The sequence below is a fragment of the Coregonus clupeaformis genome, chromosome 3 (assembly GCF_020615455.1).
Source record: "Coregonus clupeaformis isolate EN_2021a chromosome 3, ASM2061545v1, whole genome shotgun sequence".
In the NCBI taxonomy this organism is placed as follows: Eukaryota; Metazoa; Chordata; class Actinopteri; order Salmoniformes; family Salmonidae; genus Coregonus; species Coregonus clupeaformis.
The window spans coordinates 16,577,024-16,595,760 of NC_059194.1; the positions used below are offsets into that span (position 1 = coordinate 16,577,024).

Sequence of the window (18,737 nt, forward strand, 5' to 3'; positions counted from 1 at the left end):
ACTCCCCAAATACACGTGTGCCAAGCTTGTAGTGTCATTACCAAGACGACTCAATGCTGTTATCGCTACCAAAGGTGCTTCAACAAAGTACTGAGTAAAGGGTCTGAATACTTATGTAAATGTGATATTTCCGTTTTTTTTTTTTTTTATATAAATTAGTAAACATTTCTAAAAACCTGTTTTTGCTTTGTCATTTAGGGGGTATTGTGTGTATATTGATGAGGATTTTCTTTTTTAAATACATTTGAGAATAAGGCTGTTACGTAACAAAATGTGGAAAAAGGGGGTCTGAAAACTTTCCGAAGACACTGTAGTTTGGAGTATAAGTGGAACCTCCCCCGATGCGCGTAGCTAAATGTTATAGCACGTTGCTACACCTCATTTAGGGGTGGGTCAGGACTCTCTCACTCGGTTTTTGACCGGTTGCAATATTGTATATTTTGATAAATATATAAATATATTGTCATATTGCCCTCTTTGGACCTCCTCTTTTATAAATGTTGGGTTTATGTTGTGTTTCATTTTGGAGTGTTCAGAATCAGTTAGCTAACACTCTAACCACATCCATACATGCTGAACCATAATGAACCATATCAATTCTTTTCACATTGTCCTCTCCAGCACAGTTCTAGAAACAATGGTGGATGTGTATGCAGGCCAGCCCAGTACAGCTTGGCTCATAGCGTGAAAAGGGAATCTGTTTCATACAGCATCATTCTAATCTACCACCCTGGTCTCAGAGCATTTTGTATGTATTAAATAAATAATACATTAAAAGTAAATACATTTTGTATGTATTAATTTGTGGATGTCCATCAACTATTATGATTGATATGTTACGAATTAGAATTCGTATGATATGTTACAAATTTGCAAAAGTACAATATTTTACGAATTTCCAAAACGTATGATATGTTACGAATTCCAATTGGTTGTGGCTAACGTTACCTAGGTGGCTAGCTGCCTAACGCTAATGTTAGCTAGCTGGGTTAGGGTTAGGTGTTAGGGTTAAAGTTAAGAGTTATGTTTAAGAGTTATGGTTAGTGGAAGGGTTAGCTTAATGGGTTAAGGTTAGGGTTAAGGGAAGGGTAGCTAACATGCTAAATAGTTGCAAAGTAGCTAAAAAGTGGTAAGTAGTTGAAAAGTTGCTAATTAGATAAAATGCTGAGGTTCTCCTTGATGAGATTTAAACACACGACCTTTGGGTTGCTAGACATTTTCTTTATACACCTGCTCTCCACCCTGACCAACTACCCTCCTTTCATTTTTGCCTTAAGTAACATTTTCTCTTATGTAACCAAACCAAACGTCACATATCATACTCATTTTAGTGCCCCTGATTTGCTTTTACTATGTTACGTCTAGTCTATGAGACCAGGCAGAACCTATGCATCTGGGGAGGCTCTTTTGATGTTGTTAACAGGATGAGTCAATAACGAGAGGGCTGTTCTATTACACTGGTTGCTTCTCCTCCACGTCTGTTTTCTCAAACACCCACACAGCCCTAGAGCATCGCCCCTTAGCTTTACGACCATTTATTTTCTAATCCAAACAGCAAGAATGAAAAAAAGAGCTTCAGCAGAACACAATATGCTTGTCTTATACCACGTGGTCTGGATCCCAGGGTACCTGTCTCTAGTCTTAAATCATGATTTTGACGAGTATAGAGGACTTTCAGTACAAAGCTAAAAGTGTGATGATGATGATTCAAAATGCGTATGATTCAAAACACAAGATCATCACACAATGTTTACTGAAAGTGCTCTATTTTGTTAACTTCTTACATGCACAATTGTTTGGGACTGTATCAACAGTGGAATAATAAACATAATACTGAAATATGTTTTTTTGAAAAACATATCCCTTTAAGAAAAACTATTGCTTTTCTTTCAATGAGTGTTCTGATTCATCATGATTTTTATCAAACATTTATTACATTTGTCATATTCTCATATTTTCTAATTCTCTTTGTACAAGGGGCACTAACTAACACATTTACAAGAAAAAATGTATTATTAACATTACATTTTAGAATGATTAAGCTAAGTTCAGTCCCAGTCTGAGCACCTGACATCAGAGTACACACTCTCCTGTGGTGTCTCTCTCTTCTTTCTTCCTCTTTTAGTTTTCCTCTCAGAGAAATTCAATGCAGCATAATTCAACATATTTCCATCTTGATCCTAAGGAGGAACATATTTTAGAAACATAGTAACACCATGATTATTACACATAAATACTTCTCAGTTACATGCTGTTCATATTACATTTTCAAACCATTAAAGGTTATGTTCACAGAAATACAAAATGTTTCTATGAGACAGTTGGCCACATATTGGTTGGAAAATATATAATTACTGGCTTATTTTTAATCACAGAGTAGTTTTCAAGGGTTATCATGAGCTATACAGTAGAGTCATTGAGGAATTTCAGCCTATAATTGGAATTGAACCATTTCACAATGAAAATATACCTGTTCTCCCCTTAATCCGTAATGTCTGCCTTCTCGACAGGCACCTACTGCTTCAATAGAAAACAACAATTAAATCAAACTAAGTGTCGCTGTCTGATGAAAATGTATTATCTCCAAAACAAACTTTTCAGGAAATGGGAAAAATGACCATGTTTCAATAAATGTAAAAAACATGACATTGGCAAAAATGGAGTTACAAGGTTTTCATCAGACAGGGACGAAAGACAAGATAAATGTCCATACCAATTCAAAACTACTGTAACTTCAGGGTAGCAAAAGTTATCTAGCATATTTTCATAATTGTATTGCTTACCTTTGCAATTTTCACAGACTTGCTCTTTACTTCTGGTGCAGGCAAGGAAGATGATCCCAATCCCACACAACACCAACGCCACTGCCAAACCTACAACAACCACTACCAGAGCGCTTTCTGCAACAAAAATAAAAATGAATGTCATGAAGTATCTATCATAATTTTTACCCCCCCCCAAAAAAAGATAGATTGCCAAATGTAGGTTAATATATTGGCACTATAAAAGAATGATGTACTTTAAAACATTAGGCCTACAGATGTAAGATCTTAATTTGATCACTCTTATGTTGCTGAGAACTTGTTGTGCATTTGAGTTTTATAAAGGCTTCTAAAGTTTGTAATTTCAGACTTATTTGCCCTATCTACAAATGTATCAACCCCTACAAAAATGTCCATTAATTATAATCCACATAATAAACCACAGTTCCTGTTGCTGCAGGATTATTTTCCTTCTGTAGCAAACTGGCTCAAATTAAGATCATACATCTGTACACTTCAATTAAACTGATTCTACCTGACTCGTTCCATTTCTTGTTAGTGGCAATGTCCAATTTTGTTCCATTGCCCAACAGGATCTCCCCACATGTGGCCACAGCACAGTAGTAAGTCCCAGCATCAGAGAGACTGAGGTTGTTCTTGGAGAGGTTGTAGACACAGCTCTTTTTAGGAGAGGGAGTCTCAGGGCTCTTCTCACACTCATCACTCCTGTTCCCAGGGGTGTAAATGACTCCTGGATGGGATTCTCCTGATCCTGCTCTGAACCAGTACACACTGTGCTCTGCTGTACAGGTCTCAGAGAGCACTGTACACTGCAGAGTCACATTTTCTCCTGAGTGGAATGGGTCAGACATTGGCTGCTGTACCACAGTCTTGTAATCAGACCTCTGGTGATTCTTTCCTAAATGGTACATTTATGGTTTCATATAAATCAATCTGAAACAATGAATCTATAAAATCATACAGACACATAGAAAACATATGAAGATGTAAGAACACTGAACAAAAAATAAAGGGCATTAATATTTTCTCATTACCTTTTAATACTAAAAAGGTCCCATTGATAAAGTTGACTTCATAATCTGTCCTACTTGCACAATAGTAAACAGCTTCATCCATTGGTTCCATCTTTGGGATTGTGAGACGATATGTCCCGTCAGCTTCAGCTTTCTCCACAATGAGATTTGAATTGTTAAATTCCTTGTACAATATAGGCTTCAACTCATATTTCTGCATGCTTGCACCAACTTGAGGAATTTGCCCCATTATTTGCTTAAACCAGAACATGTTTCCCTCATTGAATACTTGCTTTGAGAAAACACAGTAGAGAGTCACAGAGTCACCAATTTGAACCCCCTGAACTTGAATATGCCGCTGGACATTGTTGCATTGTGTCACATCTAAAAATGCATAACAGATTGAAAGGTTAAATCAGAGGAACTAGGCCTGAAGGAAGCTCAGCAGCATCAGAAACCCCATAAAGACCATTTCCCCCTCAAATTCTTACATTGTGAACTGAACAGAATGGTCAAGGTATGAATTGCAAAACTTACATATTGTACTGAATAATACCCCAACAACCCAGATCCGGATCATCTTGGTGTGTAGCTCCGACTTCAGGTTAGTCCTCTGACCGTTGGATAAATGCTTGAAATAAGTATGTACTAATATGCAGGTCTGAAGTCAAAGACCTACCTGATAGGCTGGTGTAAAAAACACAATACTTCCTGTTACATTTCCGAACTAGCAACAGTGTTTTTGGTTACCCAAACACCTGCAGTTATTCATTTAGGCCACTATTCTGTTATTTGCTAAAGTTGCTGTACTTTTCAATGTATCTATTATATAGAGGCCTGCAACTCTTTCCTGAAGTGCTTTACAAGATGGTAATGTCAAATAGGCTTCATTGCTATTTGTACAGCTTTTCGATAATTGTACTGTCCTCCTTAAGGTGCATTCAACCATAATTTGACAGCCAGCCAAACTCAAATCAAGAATTGAACCAGAGTCAGGGATTGGCTTTCCATAAACCTCCAGTTTTATAGTTGAAACGGTGTAAAACTGTAACAATACAGAAAAATGAAATTATTGGAGCAGCTCAGACTAAAAGGCAATATAAATGCACAACAGAGTCTAACCAATGTTTCATAATCGCATAGTGAACAATACAATAATTGGCCAACACTGTTTATAGAAAACGTACGTATCCTGCTTGAATATTGTTCAAACAGGATTAGTATCTAAATAACATGTAAGATAAGTTAAGTGTGAAGAGAAATCACACATAGAGAGAAGCTACCTGCAAAACAGCACTTAACAGGCAGGCTAGACTAGCGAGGGAATACATGTAATCGATTTACTTAACTCAGAACTAAAACATGACCTGCAGAAAATACTTACAATACTAAAAGATAAACATCTTTGAAATTATTTGTAATTACAGGCAGTGCTTTACGAAGGCTTAACAAGAAGGATGGCTGAAGATAAACAGCAGTATTACATCACTCTTTTCCAACAATGAGGCTGAACTGCATTATTTTCTATTTCCTGTTTTACCACCAACAAAGAAGCAGCACAGCATAGTACACGCAAGCTGCGACTACACAAAACAGCCACTGGACGGCGCCAACTCAAAATGGCGCTTGGCCAAAAGAATAGAAGGCAGAATACTCCCGTCTGGCGTCTGAAAGAGGCCACTATTAATTAACGTTACACACATACCTCAAAGACTAGCAAACCCTCAGTCATCTTTGGCTAAAAGGAGTATGACCTCAGACGGGTCTCAGGAACTTCTTAGTGGTCCCCTCAGCAGTAATCTTGAGTTCCACTTTACGCACCTTACTGTCACTGCTGGTGAAGGTGGAAGTGACCAGTTTCATAGGTCATTCGTTGCGGGTGACTTGATTGTCTTTTAAGAGCATGAGATATCCCTCTTGTAGGTTGCGGTGTGCTTCAGTCCACTTTCATCAGCTTTGCAAGGTGGGGAGGTACTCATGGCTCCAGCGAGACCAGGCACCTCCCATGTGTGAAGAGTGAGGAGGGTTGAATTCCCATGTGTAACCTTGTTCGCTTGGTAGCTCTGGACACTAGGCCTCTGACTCTGCTCCTTTCCCAGTTCCAACTCCTTACAGGCTCCTATTAAGTTTGTTCCACAATCTGATCTTAGCTGTTTTGCTGGTCCATGGATGGCAAAGAACCTCCTGAGGGCATTGATGCAGCTGGAGGTGTCCATGGACTCTATGACTTTGATGTGCACTGCCTGAGTGCTCGTGCAGGTGAAAAGCACTGCCCAGCGTTTGCTTTGAGCTTGACCTCCTCTGGTACGGCGAGCAGTGACTGTCCAAAGGCCAAAGACATCCAAGCCCACATACGTGAAGGGAGGGGATGTGCTGAGGCGTTCGGGTGGCAGGTCTGCCATTTTCTGTTCATCCTGTTTCCCGCGGAGCTACCAGCATGTGACGCACTTGTGTCAGACAGAGCTGATGAGCTTCTTACCCCCGACAATCCACAGGCCTGCTGCTCTGATGGCGGCCTTGGTGTTTCACCTGCTTGTGGTAGTACCGTACTAGCAGTGTGGAAATGTAGCTGTGTCTTGGTAGGATAAGTGGATTCTTCTCTCCACTGTCCAGCCATGCATGTTTTAGATGGCCTCCTATTTTGACGAGACCTTCATCCGAAATGGGGTTCAGCTTTGAAAGTGAACTGCTCTTAGAAATGTTTATTTTCTCTTTGTGTGCAGTGAACACCTCAGGGTAGGCTTCTCTTTGAACTGACCTGCTGATTACATTCTTGGCTTGAGACAGCTCTGCTGGGGTGCAGAGTTTGTTGCAATGATGCCAACCTCTGCATTCATTCGGCTGGCCCGTCGGGTCTGGCTTGAGAGAGCGAACAACATGGATGAGGAATGTGACAACTCTCAGTAGGGATTTCCAGGTGGAGAAGCGCTCGAAGCGCTCTGAGGTAAGTGGTTTGTCTTTGACTTGAGTGATGTAGCTTGTCACCTGGGGGCGGATTTCACCATACAAGTCTGGACTGACCAGCTCTAAGAGAACTTGCATCTCTGGGTGAGCTTGGTTAGGTTTGTACAGGAACGCTGGTCCCGTGAACCATGATGTACTGGTGAGCTGGGAAGCGGGAACCGACCTTGAGGCGTGGCCGGTGGGATTGTGTTCTGTGGGCACGTAGTGCCACTGCTCCTGGCGTATTGATTGACGGATGCGTTGGACTCTGTTGTGCATATACACGTAGAAGCGTTCAGTCTCATTGTATATGTATCCCAAGACTACTTTATTGTCACAGTAGAAGTTAGTCTATTTCGTCTAGGGTGAGCTCTGCCATTTATTTTATTTATATATATATATTTTCTTTTGTATTTTAACCCCTTTCTTTTCTCCCCAATTTCGATCTTGTCTAGTCGCTGCAACTCCCCAACGGGCTCAGGAGGCGAAGGTCGAGTCATGCGTCCTCCGAAACATGACCCGCCAAACCGTGCTTCTTAACACCTGCCCGCTTAACCCGGAAGCCAGCCGCACCAATATGTCGGAGGAAACACTGTTCAACTGACAACCGAGGTCAGCCTGCAGGCGCCCGGCCCACCACAAGGAGTCACTACAGCACGATGAGCCAAGTAAAGCCCGCCCGGGCAAAACCCTCCCCTAACCCGGACGATGCTGGGCCAATTGTGCGCCGCCCTATGGGACTCCCGATCACAGCCAGTTGTGATACAGCCCGGGATCGAAGCCGGGTCTGTAGTGACGCCTCTAGCACTGCGATGCAATGCCTTAGACCGCTGCGCCACTCGGGAGGCCCGAGGTCTGCCATTTCTACTGCCAACACTGCTCCAGATAGTTCGAGGCGGTTTATGGTAGGCTCAGATTGAGGGGTTAACTTGGCTTTTTCCAAAACAAAGCCCACTTCACTTTGTCCATCTTCATCAGTGGCTCTGATGTATGCCTCTGGACCGATGGCTTTTTTGAAAGCATCTGAAAACACACATAGCTCTGTGCGTTTTGTCTTTGAGAGTGAGTTCTTAGTGTAGGTGCGTGGGATATGGAGCTGCTTCAGATCCTGTAGTGAGTCCCTCCATGCTTCCCATTCTTTCAGCTTTTCTTCGGGGAGTGGTGAATCCCAATCACAAGTGTCTGAGGAGAGTTCCCGCAGTATGGCTCTGCCCTGTATGGTTACTGGAGCTACCAGGCCGAGAGGGTCGAAGAGGCTGTTACCCGTTGACAGGACTCCACGTCGTGTGAATGGTTTGCTGCTGACTGATACTCCGAAGGTGATGGTGTCTGTTGTTATTTCCCAGCATAAACCAAGACTGCGTCATTGGTGTAGTTTCTCCTCCGAGGCCTGAATCTTTTACGCGCTTGGCATGGTCTTCTGGGGGAAATGCCTCCATCACAGTCGCACTGTTTGATGCAATCTTGTGCAGTTGTATGTTTGACTCAGCGAGTGATGCTTGTGTTCTCCATAGCAGGTCGATGGCCTCTGTGTCTTGTGCCCATCATCCACATAGAAATGTCTCTCCACGAACTGTCGAGTGTCTGCTCCGTGGTCTTGCTCACCTTCTTGAGCGGCTCGCCTGAGCCCGTAGATGGCTGTTGCCAAAGACATGGACCTTCATCCTGTACTCAATGATGTCTTTTGTGATGTCATTGTCTCTGTACCATAAGAATCTCAGGTAGTTTCTGTGATCTTCTCTCACAACGAAACAATGAAACATCTGTTGGATATCTGCCGTTATTGCTACAGGTTATTTCCAGAAGCTAATGAGAACTCCCAGAAGACTGTTGTTTAGGTCTGGGCCTGTGAGCAGCACGTTGTTGAGGGAGAGACAATACCCTGATCTGACCCGGCTTTTGTGGATGGTAGACCCCGAAGGTCGGGAGGTACCAACACTCTTCTCCATCCTTCAGTGGGGGTGCTGGTTCTGCATTGTTGTTTACGAATATCTTCTCCATGAAGGTGACAAACTGCTCTTTCATCTCAGGCTTCTTGTCCAGGCTACGGCGTAGAGAGGTGAGACGGGTGAGCGCCTGCATGCGGTTGTTCGGGAGAGGTGGCCTGCACAGGTCTTCAGAGAGTAGGGAGACGGGTTGCCCTGAATACTGAACAGATTGAAGAAGTCTGATCTTGCCAATGAGCGGTTGCTCTGGTCGTCTTGTATAGCATAAAGTTTGACAGCACTTTCACGCTGCCCTTTGGGGTATACTCTCACTAGGCAAATCTTTGAGCATGAACGGGCTGTAACACCCTTACCACATACCTCAGTACATTGGGAGCTGATTGCGGGTGCAGTGGTAGGGTTTCCTTCCCCCTCCCCGCCGTTCTCTGACATAGAGCTGGGGGGCTGTTTGGTCCAGGGGGCAGGGCTTGGATGCATTGCTGTGCCTTTCGCTTTCACACTCTTCACATTTCAATGCTATGGTGCAGTCTTTTGCCAGATGGTAGGATGAAGTACAGCACTTGAAGCATATTCTTCTTCTCTTTGAGAAAGGTCTTGTTCTCGTCGATGGTTTTGGCTCTGAAGCCTCTGCATTTTCTGAGCGGATGTGGTTTGTTGTGGATGGGGCAATCTTCTTTATTTTCTGTGGTTACTGTGTTGGGGTCAGCTGCGGTGGCGACGTCCATTTTGTGTACAGATATAGGGGTTCTCATGTTCCTCATGGCTGGGTACTCACTTCTCGCAGGTCCACTGCCGCCACTATTAGAAAGGGCAAAGCTCGGGTCGTTTCTAGTTCTTGCTTCATCGCATATGAACTTTGTGAAGGAGAATGGAGGAAAGCACTGGCTTTTTTCTTTTTATACCTTGAACCATTGGAAATCCATCTTTCCTGAAGGCCGTGGGACAGTTTTTCTACTATGGGGCTGATACCACGGACGGTGTCCAGGTAAGTTAGAGCAGGTAAGTCTCCATCTTCTTTTGCAGACTGAACTTCCATCAGGAGATCTACAAGTTCCATTAGCTTGGAATATTATTTGCTAGAGATTCTGGAGAAGCTGTCCAACTTCTTGAAGAGTGACATTTCTATGACTACTGATGAGCCATAACACTGCTTCAGTCTGTCCCAGGCCCTTTTCAGGGCTGCACTTGGGTCGTTGACGTGCACTGAGCGGACCCTCTTTACATGTTGTGACGACTCCTTACCCAGGCATTTTGTTAGCAGATCCAGCTCCTCGCTAGCGGTGAGGTCCAGGTCCTTGGTAGCATTGTTGAATGAGGACTGCAATGCCCTAAAGCTCTCAGGCTTGTCGTTGAACTGTGTGAGTCATGTGTGTTTCAACTCACGACGTGCTAGATATTTGGCAAAGTCTATCATGTTAGGAGCTTGACTCTGGTCTCCTAGAGCTGTGTGTTGCTGAGGGGTGTAGGGCTGAGCTAGCTCCCGAGTGGCGCAGTGGTCTAAGGCACTGCATCGCAGTGCTAGCTGTGCCACTAGAGATCCTGGTTCGAATCCAGGCTCTGTCGTAGCCGGCCGCGACCGGGAGACCCATGGGGCGGTTCACAATTGGCCCAGGGTAGGGGAGGGAATGGCCGGCAGGGATGTAGCTCAGTTGGTAGAGCATGGCGTTTGCAACGCCAGGGTTGTGGGTTCGATACCCACGGGGGGGCCAGTATGAAAAAAATAATGTATGCACTCACTAACTGTAAGTCGCTCTGGATAAGAGCATGTGTAAATGTATGGCCATGTTCTCTTTTGAGTTGTGATGCCTTAGCAGCAGAAATTCCTGTATTGTTGTGGTGAGTGTCTCTCTGTGAGCATTGAGTTGTGTCACTCTTCAGAGTGAGTGAGTGGGTTGCCGTAACCTGGGGTCTTCCAAGTGGCTAGCATGTCATCAGGATTGGGAGGCGACCTACTGTCATCGTATGCTGGTTCTAGGCTTGGGAAGGAAGGACGGCTAGTATGTAGCTTAGCCTGCTCCCTGACGTATTTGCCTGTTCGTCCCTCATCCTGTAGCTGTATCGCTGCCTCCCAGATCTCCGCCTGAGCCAGTGCTTCGGCTGCCTCTCTATGAAGGTTTAATGCATCTAACTCCGCTTCAAATTGAGCTTTTTCTACCTTGATCCACGCTTCTCTGTCGGCGAATGATACGCGGGTGCGTGCTTCCTCTGCCCTGGCACGGGCACTAGTAGCTGCAGCAACTGATGATCTTGACGATCCCGTTCTGGAACTGACCTGGGAACATTTACATTTAGGTCATTTAGCAGACGCTCTTATCCAGAGCGACTTACAGTTAGTGAATGCAATTAATTAATTAATTTTATTTAATTTTTTGTATTTAAAAAAAAAAAATAATCATACTGCCCCCCCGTGGGAAACAAACCCACATCCCTGCCGGCCAAACCCTCCCCTACCTTGGACGACGCTGGAACAATTGTGCGCCGCCCATGGGTCTCCCGGTCGCGGCCGGCTGCGACAGAGCCTGGACTCGAACCAGGATCTCTAGTGGCACAGCTAGCACTAAGCTGGCTGGTTGTCTTGGTTGTCTGGTTGTCTTGTTTTCCTTTAGCTTCCATGATGCAGGTTCTGTTTTACTGTGCATGGATCCACTGCCGTAGTAGTTGTGCCAACTGGTCGCTTGCCTTTTTACTGTACTGTCCTCCTTAAGGTGTATGCAACCATAATTTGACAGCCAGCCAAACTCCAATCAAGAACTGAACCAGAGTCAGGGATAGGCTTTCTATAAACCTCCAGAAACTGTGTAAAACTGTAACTATACAGAAAAATGAAATGATTGGAGCAGCCCAGACTAAAAGGCAATATAAATGCACAACAGAGTCTAACCGATGATTCATCGTCGCATAGTGAACAGTACAATACTTGACCAACACTGTACATAGAAAACGTTCGTATCCTGATTGAATACTGTTCTAACAGGATTAGTATCTAAGTAACATGTAAGCTAACTTAAGTGTAAAGAGAAATCACATGCAGAGAGAAGCTAGCTGCAAAACTGCACTTAACAGGCAGGCTAGGCTAGCGAGGGAATACATGTAATCGATTTACTTTCAAAACTCAGAATTAAAACATGACCTGCAGAAAATACTTACAATACTAAAAGATGAACATAAATTATCAAATTATTTGTACTTACAGGCAGTGCTTTACGAAGGCTTAACAAGAAGGATGGCAGAAGATAAACAGCAGTATTACGTCGCTCTTTTCCAACAATGAGGCTGAACTGCATAATTTTCTATTTCCTGTTTTACCACCAACAAAGAAGTAGCACAGGATAGTACACGCTAGCTGCAACTATACAAAACAGCCACTGGATGGCGCCAAATCAAAAGGTGCTTGGACAAAAGAATAGAAGATAGAATAACAATGTCATGCCAAAGTCAGTCACTGCCAATAGTTTTGTGAAGGGGAATAGCCAACCAAAAGTTCACAACGTTCTGAGCTCATTGTACCTTTATTGTCCAGGTAATATAATAACCATGATGGCACAACACCAACCATAATGTAATCCTTTGTCAGATATTACACCTAGTTAAAGGTAATTGTCTACCAATGATACCTATGTATTAACCTGGTGGTTACATAGGCAGGTGGAGTGTACGTACAGTGTTGGTACACATGTTACAGAGATCCTACCCTACAAACAGGATGGCATAGGACAGCGCTATTCTAATCCAGGCCTTTAGGGTCAAGGAATAGCTGTTTTAGCTGCTTTAGGGCCAGGTCATCATCAGTCTGAGGAGAAGAAAATGGAGATCACGCAGGATCACTCAGGAAAGACACAATACACAAAACAAGACAAGTGCTTGGCTACAACCCACAAGGAAAAAGAAAGCAGAGAAGGCCAAAACCAACTGGAGACGCTCCACTCTACAGGAACTGAGTAAAGCAGGGAGGACCTGGCAAGAGGCAAAAGCCCTCGCACAGAAAAGTGGGAGGTGGAGAGCCATAGGGACGCCCTAGCTTAGAACCCTGGGACTGAACATCTCCCTTTGCAACTGGATCCTGGACTTCCTGACTGGCCGACCCCAGCTGGTGAGGGTAGGTAACATCTCCTCCGCAACACTGACCCTCAACACGGGGGCCCCACAGGGGTGCATGCTTAGTCCCCTCCTGTGCTCCCTGTTCACCCACGACTGCGTGGCCACTCACGACTCCAACACCATCATCAAGTTTGCTGACGACACGATGGTGGTAGTTCTGATCACCGACGATGATGACGCAGCCTATAAGGAGAAGGTCAGAGACCTGGCAGTGGGGTGCAAGGACAACAACCTTTCCGTCAACGTCAGCAAGACAAAGGAGCTGATCGTGGACTACAGGAAACGGATGGCCGAGCACTCCCCCATCCATATCGTCAGGGCTGTAGTGGAGCGGGTCGAGAGCTTCATGTTCCTCTGTGTCCACATCACTAAGGAATTAACATGGTCCACACACACCAATGTAGTTGTGAAGAAGGCACGACAACGCCTCTTCCCCCTCAGGAGGCTGAAAAGATTTGGCATGGGGCCTCAGATCCTCAATTAGTTCTACAGCTGCACCATTGAGAGCATATTATTTTTTAAATGTTTCATATTTGGGAATGGCCCGTAAGTAAGCATTTCACTGTTAGTCTACACCTGTTGTTTACAAAGCATGTGACAAATACAATTTGATTTGAAGTTAAAATGTCCTGCTTGCAGGAATGTTCTCATGCAACAGTGTGATCAAATTAAGATCCTACATCTTTATGCTTGCCAGGCAACTAGGGAAGTGCAGTACAGCTCAGTTTAGCAAAGTGAACAGGGTATATGTGAAACTGCAGTGTGGTTATCTTGCATGAATTGTAAGAGGGAGTGTTGGATATACATGGGTGGAAAGGGTGCCCAGATGACCTCCAGGAAGCGGTACGGGCTATGGAGGTTTTTCATTATGACATTATTCATGCAACTTTGAGAGACTGCACTGGGTCACATGGAAACAATCATTTATTGGTGAAATGTGTTTTAATATGTAATGGTACATTTTGTAATGTAATAAAGCAAAATATACTGTACATAAACAGATTAATACATTCCAATTTGAACTCAAGAAATGCTGTGGTATGCAATGATACTATACAAAGTATAGTAGATAAAAAAAAAAAAAAAATCACAAGGTTCATTTAACATTACAACAACAATTGGGATTAATATTTGAATTACTTGAAAACATGAACAATAAAATACAGGATAGAGGATGAGTCCTGGTTCCTTTACTCACAAGATTTGGTTCTGGTTGCAGAGATTAGAAAAACACTGTTGCCCTATGATACAAAAAGAGTGTTGCTTGTTTGTCTTGACAATTACAGTATAAAGTAGCAATTAAAAAATAGTTGATTGACCAAAATGTATTCCTCTGTACTGTAGTTCACTCCCAGTCTGAGTACCTGACATCAGAGTACACACTCTCCTGTGGTGACTCTCTCTTCTTTCCTCCTCTTTTAGTTTTCCTCTCAGAGAAATTCAATGCAGCATAATTCAACGTAACTCCATCTTGATCCTGTGAAGAATCATATTTTCATCAAACTGTTTTACAATATTAAACCCTAACGGGATCCGTAGTCCTAAAATAATAATACAAGGTGGAGTAGTAATCAATCTAGGAAATATCTCATTACAAAAGTTATGCCATGTTACATTTCTGGACAATATTGATTAGACAACTTTGCTGTGTTTACCTGGCTGCTTGATTCTCTAGTTGAGTTGTCGTGCCCGATATGCTGAGAAGCACCCACTGTTTCCATGGATAAAAACAAAGCATAAAAATGACTAAAGACTCGCAAAGGGAAATGTACCGAACAATTTTAGATACTCCTCAACAATTTGCAACATTAAGCAGCTCACCTTTACAATGTTCACAAACTGGTCTAGTATGTCTGGTGCAGATGAGGATAATGATCCCAATCACACAGACAGCCGAGGTCACTCCCAGAACAATGATTACAGGATCTGTTGCTTTTACTAGAAATGTCAAACAAAATCATAGTTTTGGCATTCATACTTATGTAAAATAAAGTTTTTTAAGTTTACAACTTTAAGAACTGATGCTATTCAACCTTTAATCATGGCTTCAGTTGTTAAGAATGTTGTAGATTTTAGATATATAAATATATACTACCTACCAATATTCAGGTTTGTTCCGTTGCCCAACAGGATCTCCCCACATGTGGCCACAGCACAGTAGTAAGTCCCAGAATCAGAGAGACTGAGGTTGTTCTTGGAGAGGCTGTAGACACAGCTCTTTGTAGGAGAGGGAGTCTCAGGGCTCTTCTCACACTCATCACTCCTGTTCCCAGGGGTGTAAATGACTCCTGGATGGGATTCCCCTGATCCGGCTCTGAACCAGTACACACTGTGTTCTCCTGTACAGGTCTCAGAGAGTACTGTACACTGCAGAGTCACAGAGTCTCCTGGATGGACTGGGTCAGACACTGGCCTCTGCACTACAGTAAGGTAGTGTGACCTCTGAAGATTATTACCTAAATGGTATATATGTTTTCATATCATATGCTTCACAAAGATTCTAAGCATTACATTTTGTCAGCTAATTGAATACATTAATAAGGGTTTTTCTGATAACACTAATGTGCATGCTACTATTGGCATTCAAACAATTAACACAAAGGGGGTACAAAGGGAGCTGTTTGAATAACATGGAAATGTACTCATGTTAATAGTATTTAGGTACTATGATTACCTTTCAATAGTAAAAGAGTCCCATTGATAAAGTTGACTTCATAGGCTGTTCTCACTGCACAATAGTACACGGCTTCATCTGTTGGGTCCATGTTTGTAATAGCAAGTCGATACATCCCGTCAGCATCAGCCTTCTCCACATTGGAACGTGAATGGTTAAAGTCCTTGTGCCATACAGGCATATCATATTTTGTCATTGTTACAATACTTTGAGGCTTTTGCCCCACCATTTGTTTGTACCAGAACATATTGATATCTTCATTTGAAAAAACACAGTAGAGAGTCACTGTGTCCCCAGGATGAACCTCCCGAACTTGAGTTTGATACTGAACATCATTGCATTGTGTCACATCTGTAACAACAAATTTTATAACCATGCCAATTAAAATAAAACTATTGGCTACATTATAAAGTGATAATGCAATGCATTTACAAGAAACAACTTAAATGGGAAAATATTTTTTCTTTCAGTTGTGTTTGAGGTGAAATGTTATGTCCACAGTTTTTATCCATATGCATCATGTTTCCTTTAACACTTCAAATTAGTATTATGAACTACATATTAGAAATACATGATAAACGGCTGCTTTCCCAGACACAGATTAGTCCAACTCCATTTAGAATGCTTTTTAGAATCTCCAATAAGAATACTTTTTTGTCCAGAACTAGGGTCTAGGAAATAGGCCATTAATGATTGAAAAATAGGTTAAGGTTGGAATTTCACTTACACATCAAACCGAGAAGTACCACAATCACTCCAATTTTGATCATCTTGGTGAGGAGCTCTTACACGTCTGGTGCAGTTGTCCTCAGCCCATGAAATGCAAAATTGGCAAGTCTATACTCACAGACCTACCTGATAGGCTGGGGAAAACTAAATCATGCTACACTTCCTGTTAAATTTTCCCACCAACAATCTGGTTGGTTACCTAAGGGACAGATCTAAATGTATTGGGGGGAGGGGCTGGTCCAACTCAAAGTGTCATAAAAAAAAGCACCCCCATCAATTGGCCGCTGCACAATTTGGTTTGATTGATTGATTTACTTTATTTGTCAGTAAAAAACAATACGGATATACACAAAGATTTTTTTAAGTGACCGGGATTGCACAATAAAGTCGGGGACTTATTTCCATTGTGGTCCCTATTTTTTACATAAATACATATACAATTACATAGATACAGACATATTACAGAGATAGAGTCGAAAAAATGCTCAACCTCCAGATGAGTATGAGGGGGGAGTTTAAGTACAATTCTTAAAAGTTTGTTTGGCTGGTAGCGTATTCTTTAGATGTTTGTGGCTGCTGGTGAACCATGATGTGCAGGCATAATCAAAGTGACACTGGACTAGAGCACTTGCCAGAGTCTTTAGGGTGTCTATAGCTAGGTTTCAATTCAATTGGCGACTGATTTTCATGTGAACATTCTACCATCTTCTTAAAAACAAAATGGCAATTCAGAGATTCCAGTAGGAAAATTTGCGCTGGACAACATGACAGGGAAGATTTACATTTAATGGAAATTTGCTAAATTTAATGGACATTCAGATCCAACCTGGCCAGCCAGCACCATCAATACACGAGGGATGTTGGCCAAATGAGCCACATTTACGTGTCCTTAAAAACAGCCTATAACACATTTAAAAAACACTATTCCTTGTGTCCACCTCATGGTTCAGCTGTCAGAGATTTAAGCACTAAATGTATCAGGGCATTGCATACAAAAGCTTAGGTGTCCACTATATGATTTTCATTTATTTTTTTTAATTTTTTTTACATTTTACATCATTTAGCAGACGCTCTTATCCAGAGCGACTTACAGGAGCAATTAGGGTTAAGTGCCTTGCTCAAGGGCACATCGACAGATTTTTCACCTTGTCGGCTCGGGGATTAGAACCAGCGACCTTTCGGTTACTGGCACAAGGCTCTTAACCACTAAGCTACCTGCCGCCGCCCTATATATATATACAGTAACAGTCAAAAGTTTGGACACACTTACACATTCAAGGGTTTTTCTGTATTTTTACTATGTTTTACATTGTAGAATAATAGTGAAGACATCAAAACTATGAAATAACACATATGGAATCATGTAGTAACCAAAAAAGTGTTAAAGAAATTAAAAAATATTTGTTATATTTGAGATTCTTCAAATAGCCACCCTTTGCCTTGATGACAGCTTTGCACACTCTTGTCATTCTCTCAACCAGATTCATGAGGTAGTCACCTGGAATGCATTTCAATTAACAGGTGTGCCTTAAAAGTTAATTTGTGGAATTTCTTTCCCTCTTAATGCGTTTGAGCCAATCAGTTGTGTTGTGACAAAGTAGGGGGGGTATACAGAAGATAACCCTATTTGGTAAAAGACCAAGTCCATATTATGGCAAGAACAGCTCAAATAAGCAAGAGAAACGACAGTCCATCATTACTTTTTAGACATGAAGGTCAGTCATTCCGGAAAAACTATCAAGCGCTATGATGAAACTGGCTCTCATGAGGAACGCCACAGGAATGGAAGACCCAGAGTTACCACTGCTGCATAGGATAAGTTCATTAGAGTTACCAGCCTCAGAAATTGCAGCCCAAAGAAATGCTACACAGAGTTCAAGTAACAGACACATCTCAACATCAACTGCTCAGAGGAGACTGTGTGAATCAGGCCTTCATGGTCGAATTGCTGCAAAGAAACCACTACTAAAGGACACCAATAAGAAGAAGAAACTTGCTTGGGCCAAGAAACACGAGCAATGGACATTAGACTGGTGGAGTCCACATGGTCTGGAGTCCACATTGGAGATTTTTGGTTCAAACCGCTGTGTCTTTGTGAGACGCGGTGTGGGTGAACGGATGATCTCCTCATGTGTATTTCCTACCGTAAAGCATGGATTAGGAGGTGTTATGGTGTGGGGGTGCTTTGCTGGTGACACTGTCTGTGATTTATTTAGAATTGAAGGCACACTTAACCAGCATGGCTACCACAGCATTCTGCAGCGATACGCCATCCCATCTGGTTTGCTCTTAGTGGGACTATCATTTGTTTTTCAACAGCACCTCCAGGCTGTGTAAGGGCTATTTGACCAAGAAGGAGAGTGATGAAGTGCTGCAACAGATGATCTGTCCTCCACAATCCCCCGACCTCAACCTAATTGAGATGGTTTGGGATGAATTGGACCGCAGAGTGAAGGAAAAGCAGCCAACAAGTGCTCAGCATATTTGGAAAAGCATTCCTGGTGAAGCTGGTTGAGAGAATGCCAAGAGTGTGCAAAGCTCTCATCAAGGC

At 42.6% G+C, this 18,737-nt stretch overlaps 2 protein-coding genes across 3 annotated transcripts; both read right to left on the bottom strand.

Annotated features, from left to right (window-relative positions):
- Positions 1 to 1,971: 1,971 nt before the first annotated feature.
- On the bottom strand, positions 1,972 to 4,435 carry LOC121546161. 2 transcript variants are annotated; one of them, XM_041857218.2, is made up of 5 exons: positions 3,818 to 4,435; positions 3,298 to 3,681; positions 2,784 to 2,900; positions 2,471 to 2,520; positions 1,972 to 2,180 (listed from the first exon to the last, which is right to left on the bottom strand). In XM_041857218.2, the coding sequence occupies exons 1-5, from the start codon at positions 4,065 to 4,067 to the stop codon at positions 2,049 to 2,051; spliced, it is 933 nt and encodes a 310-aa protein (XP_041713152.1). In that variant the 5' UTR covers positions 4,068 to 4,435; the 3' UTR covers positions 1,972 to 2,048. The 2 variants fall into 2 exon arrangements, with proteins under 2 accessions (XP_041713152.1, XP_041713161.1); XM_041857227.1 differs by lacking the exon at positions 3,818 to 4,435 and having other exon boundaries at positions 3,298 to 3,804.
- Positions 4,436 to 13,830: 9,395 nt separating this feature from the next.
- LOC121546171 lies at positions 13,831 to 16,256 on the bottom strand. Its single transcript, XM_041857237.2, has 6 exons — positions 16,185 to 16,256; positions 15,458 to 15,808; positions 14,883 to 15,239; positions 14,605 to 14,721; positions 14,439 to 14,494; positions 13,831 to 14,260 (listed from the first exon to the last, which is right to left on the bottom strand). The coding sequence occupies exons 1-6, from the start codon at positions 16,225 to 16,227 to the stop codon at positions 14,129 to 14,131; spliced, it is 1,056 nt and encodes a 351-aa protein (XP_041713171.1). The 5' UTR covers positions 16,228 to 16,256; the 3' UTR covers positions 13,831 to 14,128.
- Between the last annotated feature and the right edge of the window lie 2,481 nt (positions 16,257 to 18,737).

Bases quoted from the DNA above. Each gene is read 5' to 3' on its own strand.
- LOC121546161 (XM_041857218.2), bottom strand. From the start codon at position 4,067: ATGTTCTGGTTTAAGCAAATAATGGGGCAAATTCCTCAAGTTGGTGCA. The intron at 2,901-3,297 runs GTAGAATCAGTT...TTTTTGTTGCAG, and splicing joins CAAGAAATGGAACGAGTCAG to AAAGCGCTCTGGTAGTGGTT. The intron at 2,521-2,783 runs GTAAGCAATACA...TTTCTATTGAAG, and splicing joins AGTCTGTGAAAATTGCAAAG to CAGTAGGTGCCTGTCGAGAA.
- LOC121546171 (XM_041857237.2), bottom strand. From the start codon at position 16,227: ATGATCAAAATTGGAGTGATTGTGGTACTTCTCGGTTTGATGT. The intron at 15,809-16,184 runs GTAAGTGAAATT...TTGTTGTTACAG, and splicing joins GGTACTTCTCGGTTTGATGT to ATGTGACACAATGCAATGAT. The intron at 14,261-14,438 runs GTAAACACAGCA...GATTCTTCACAG, and splicing joins CTAGAGAATCAAGCAGCCAG to GATCAAGATGGAGTTACGTT.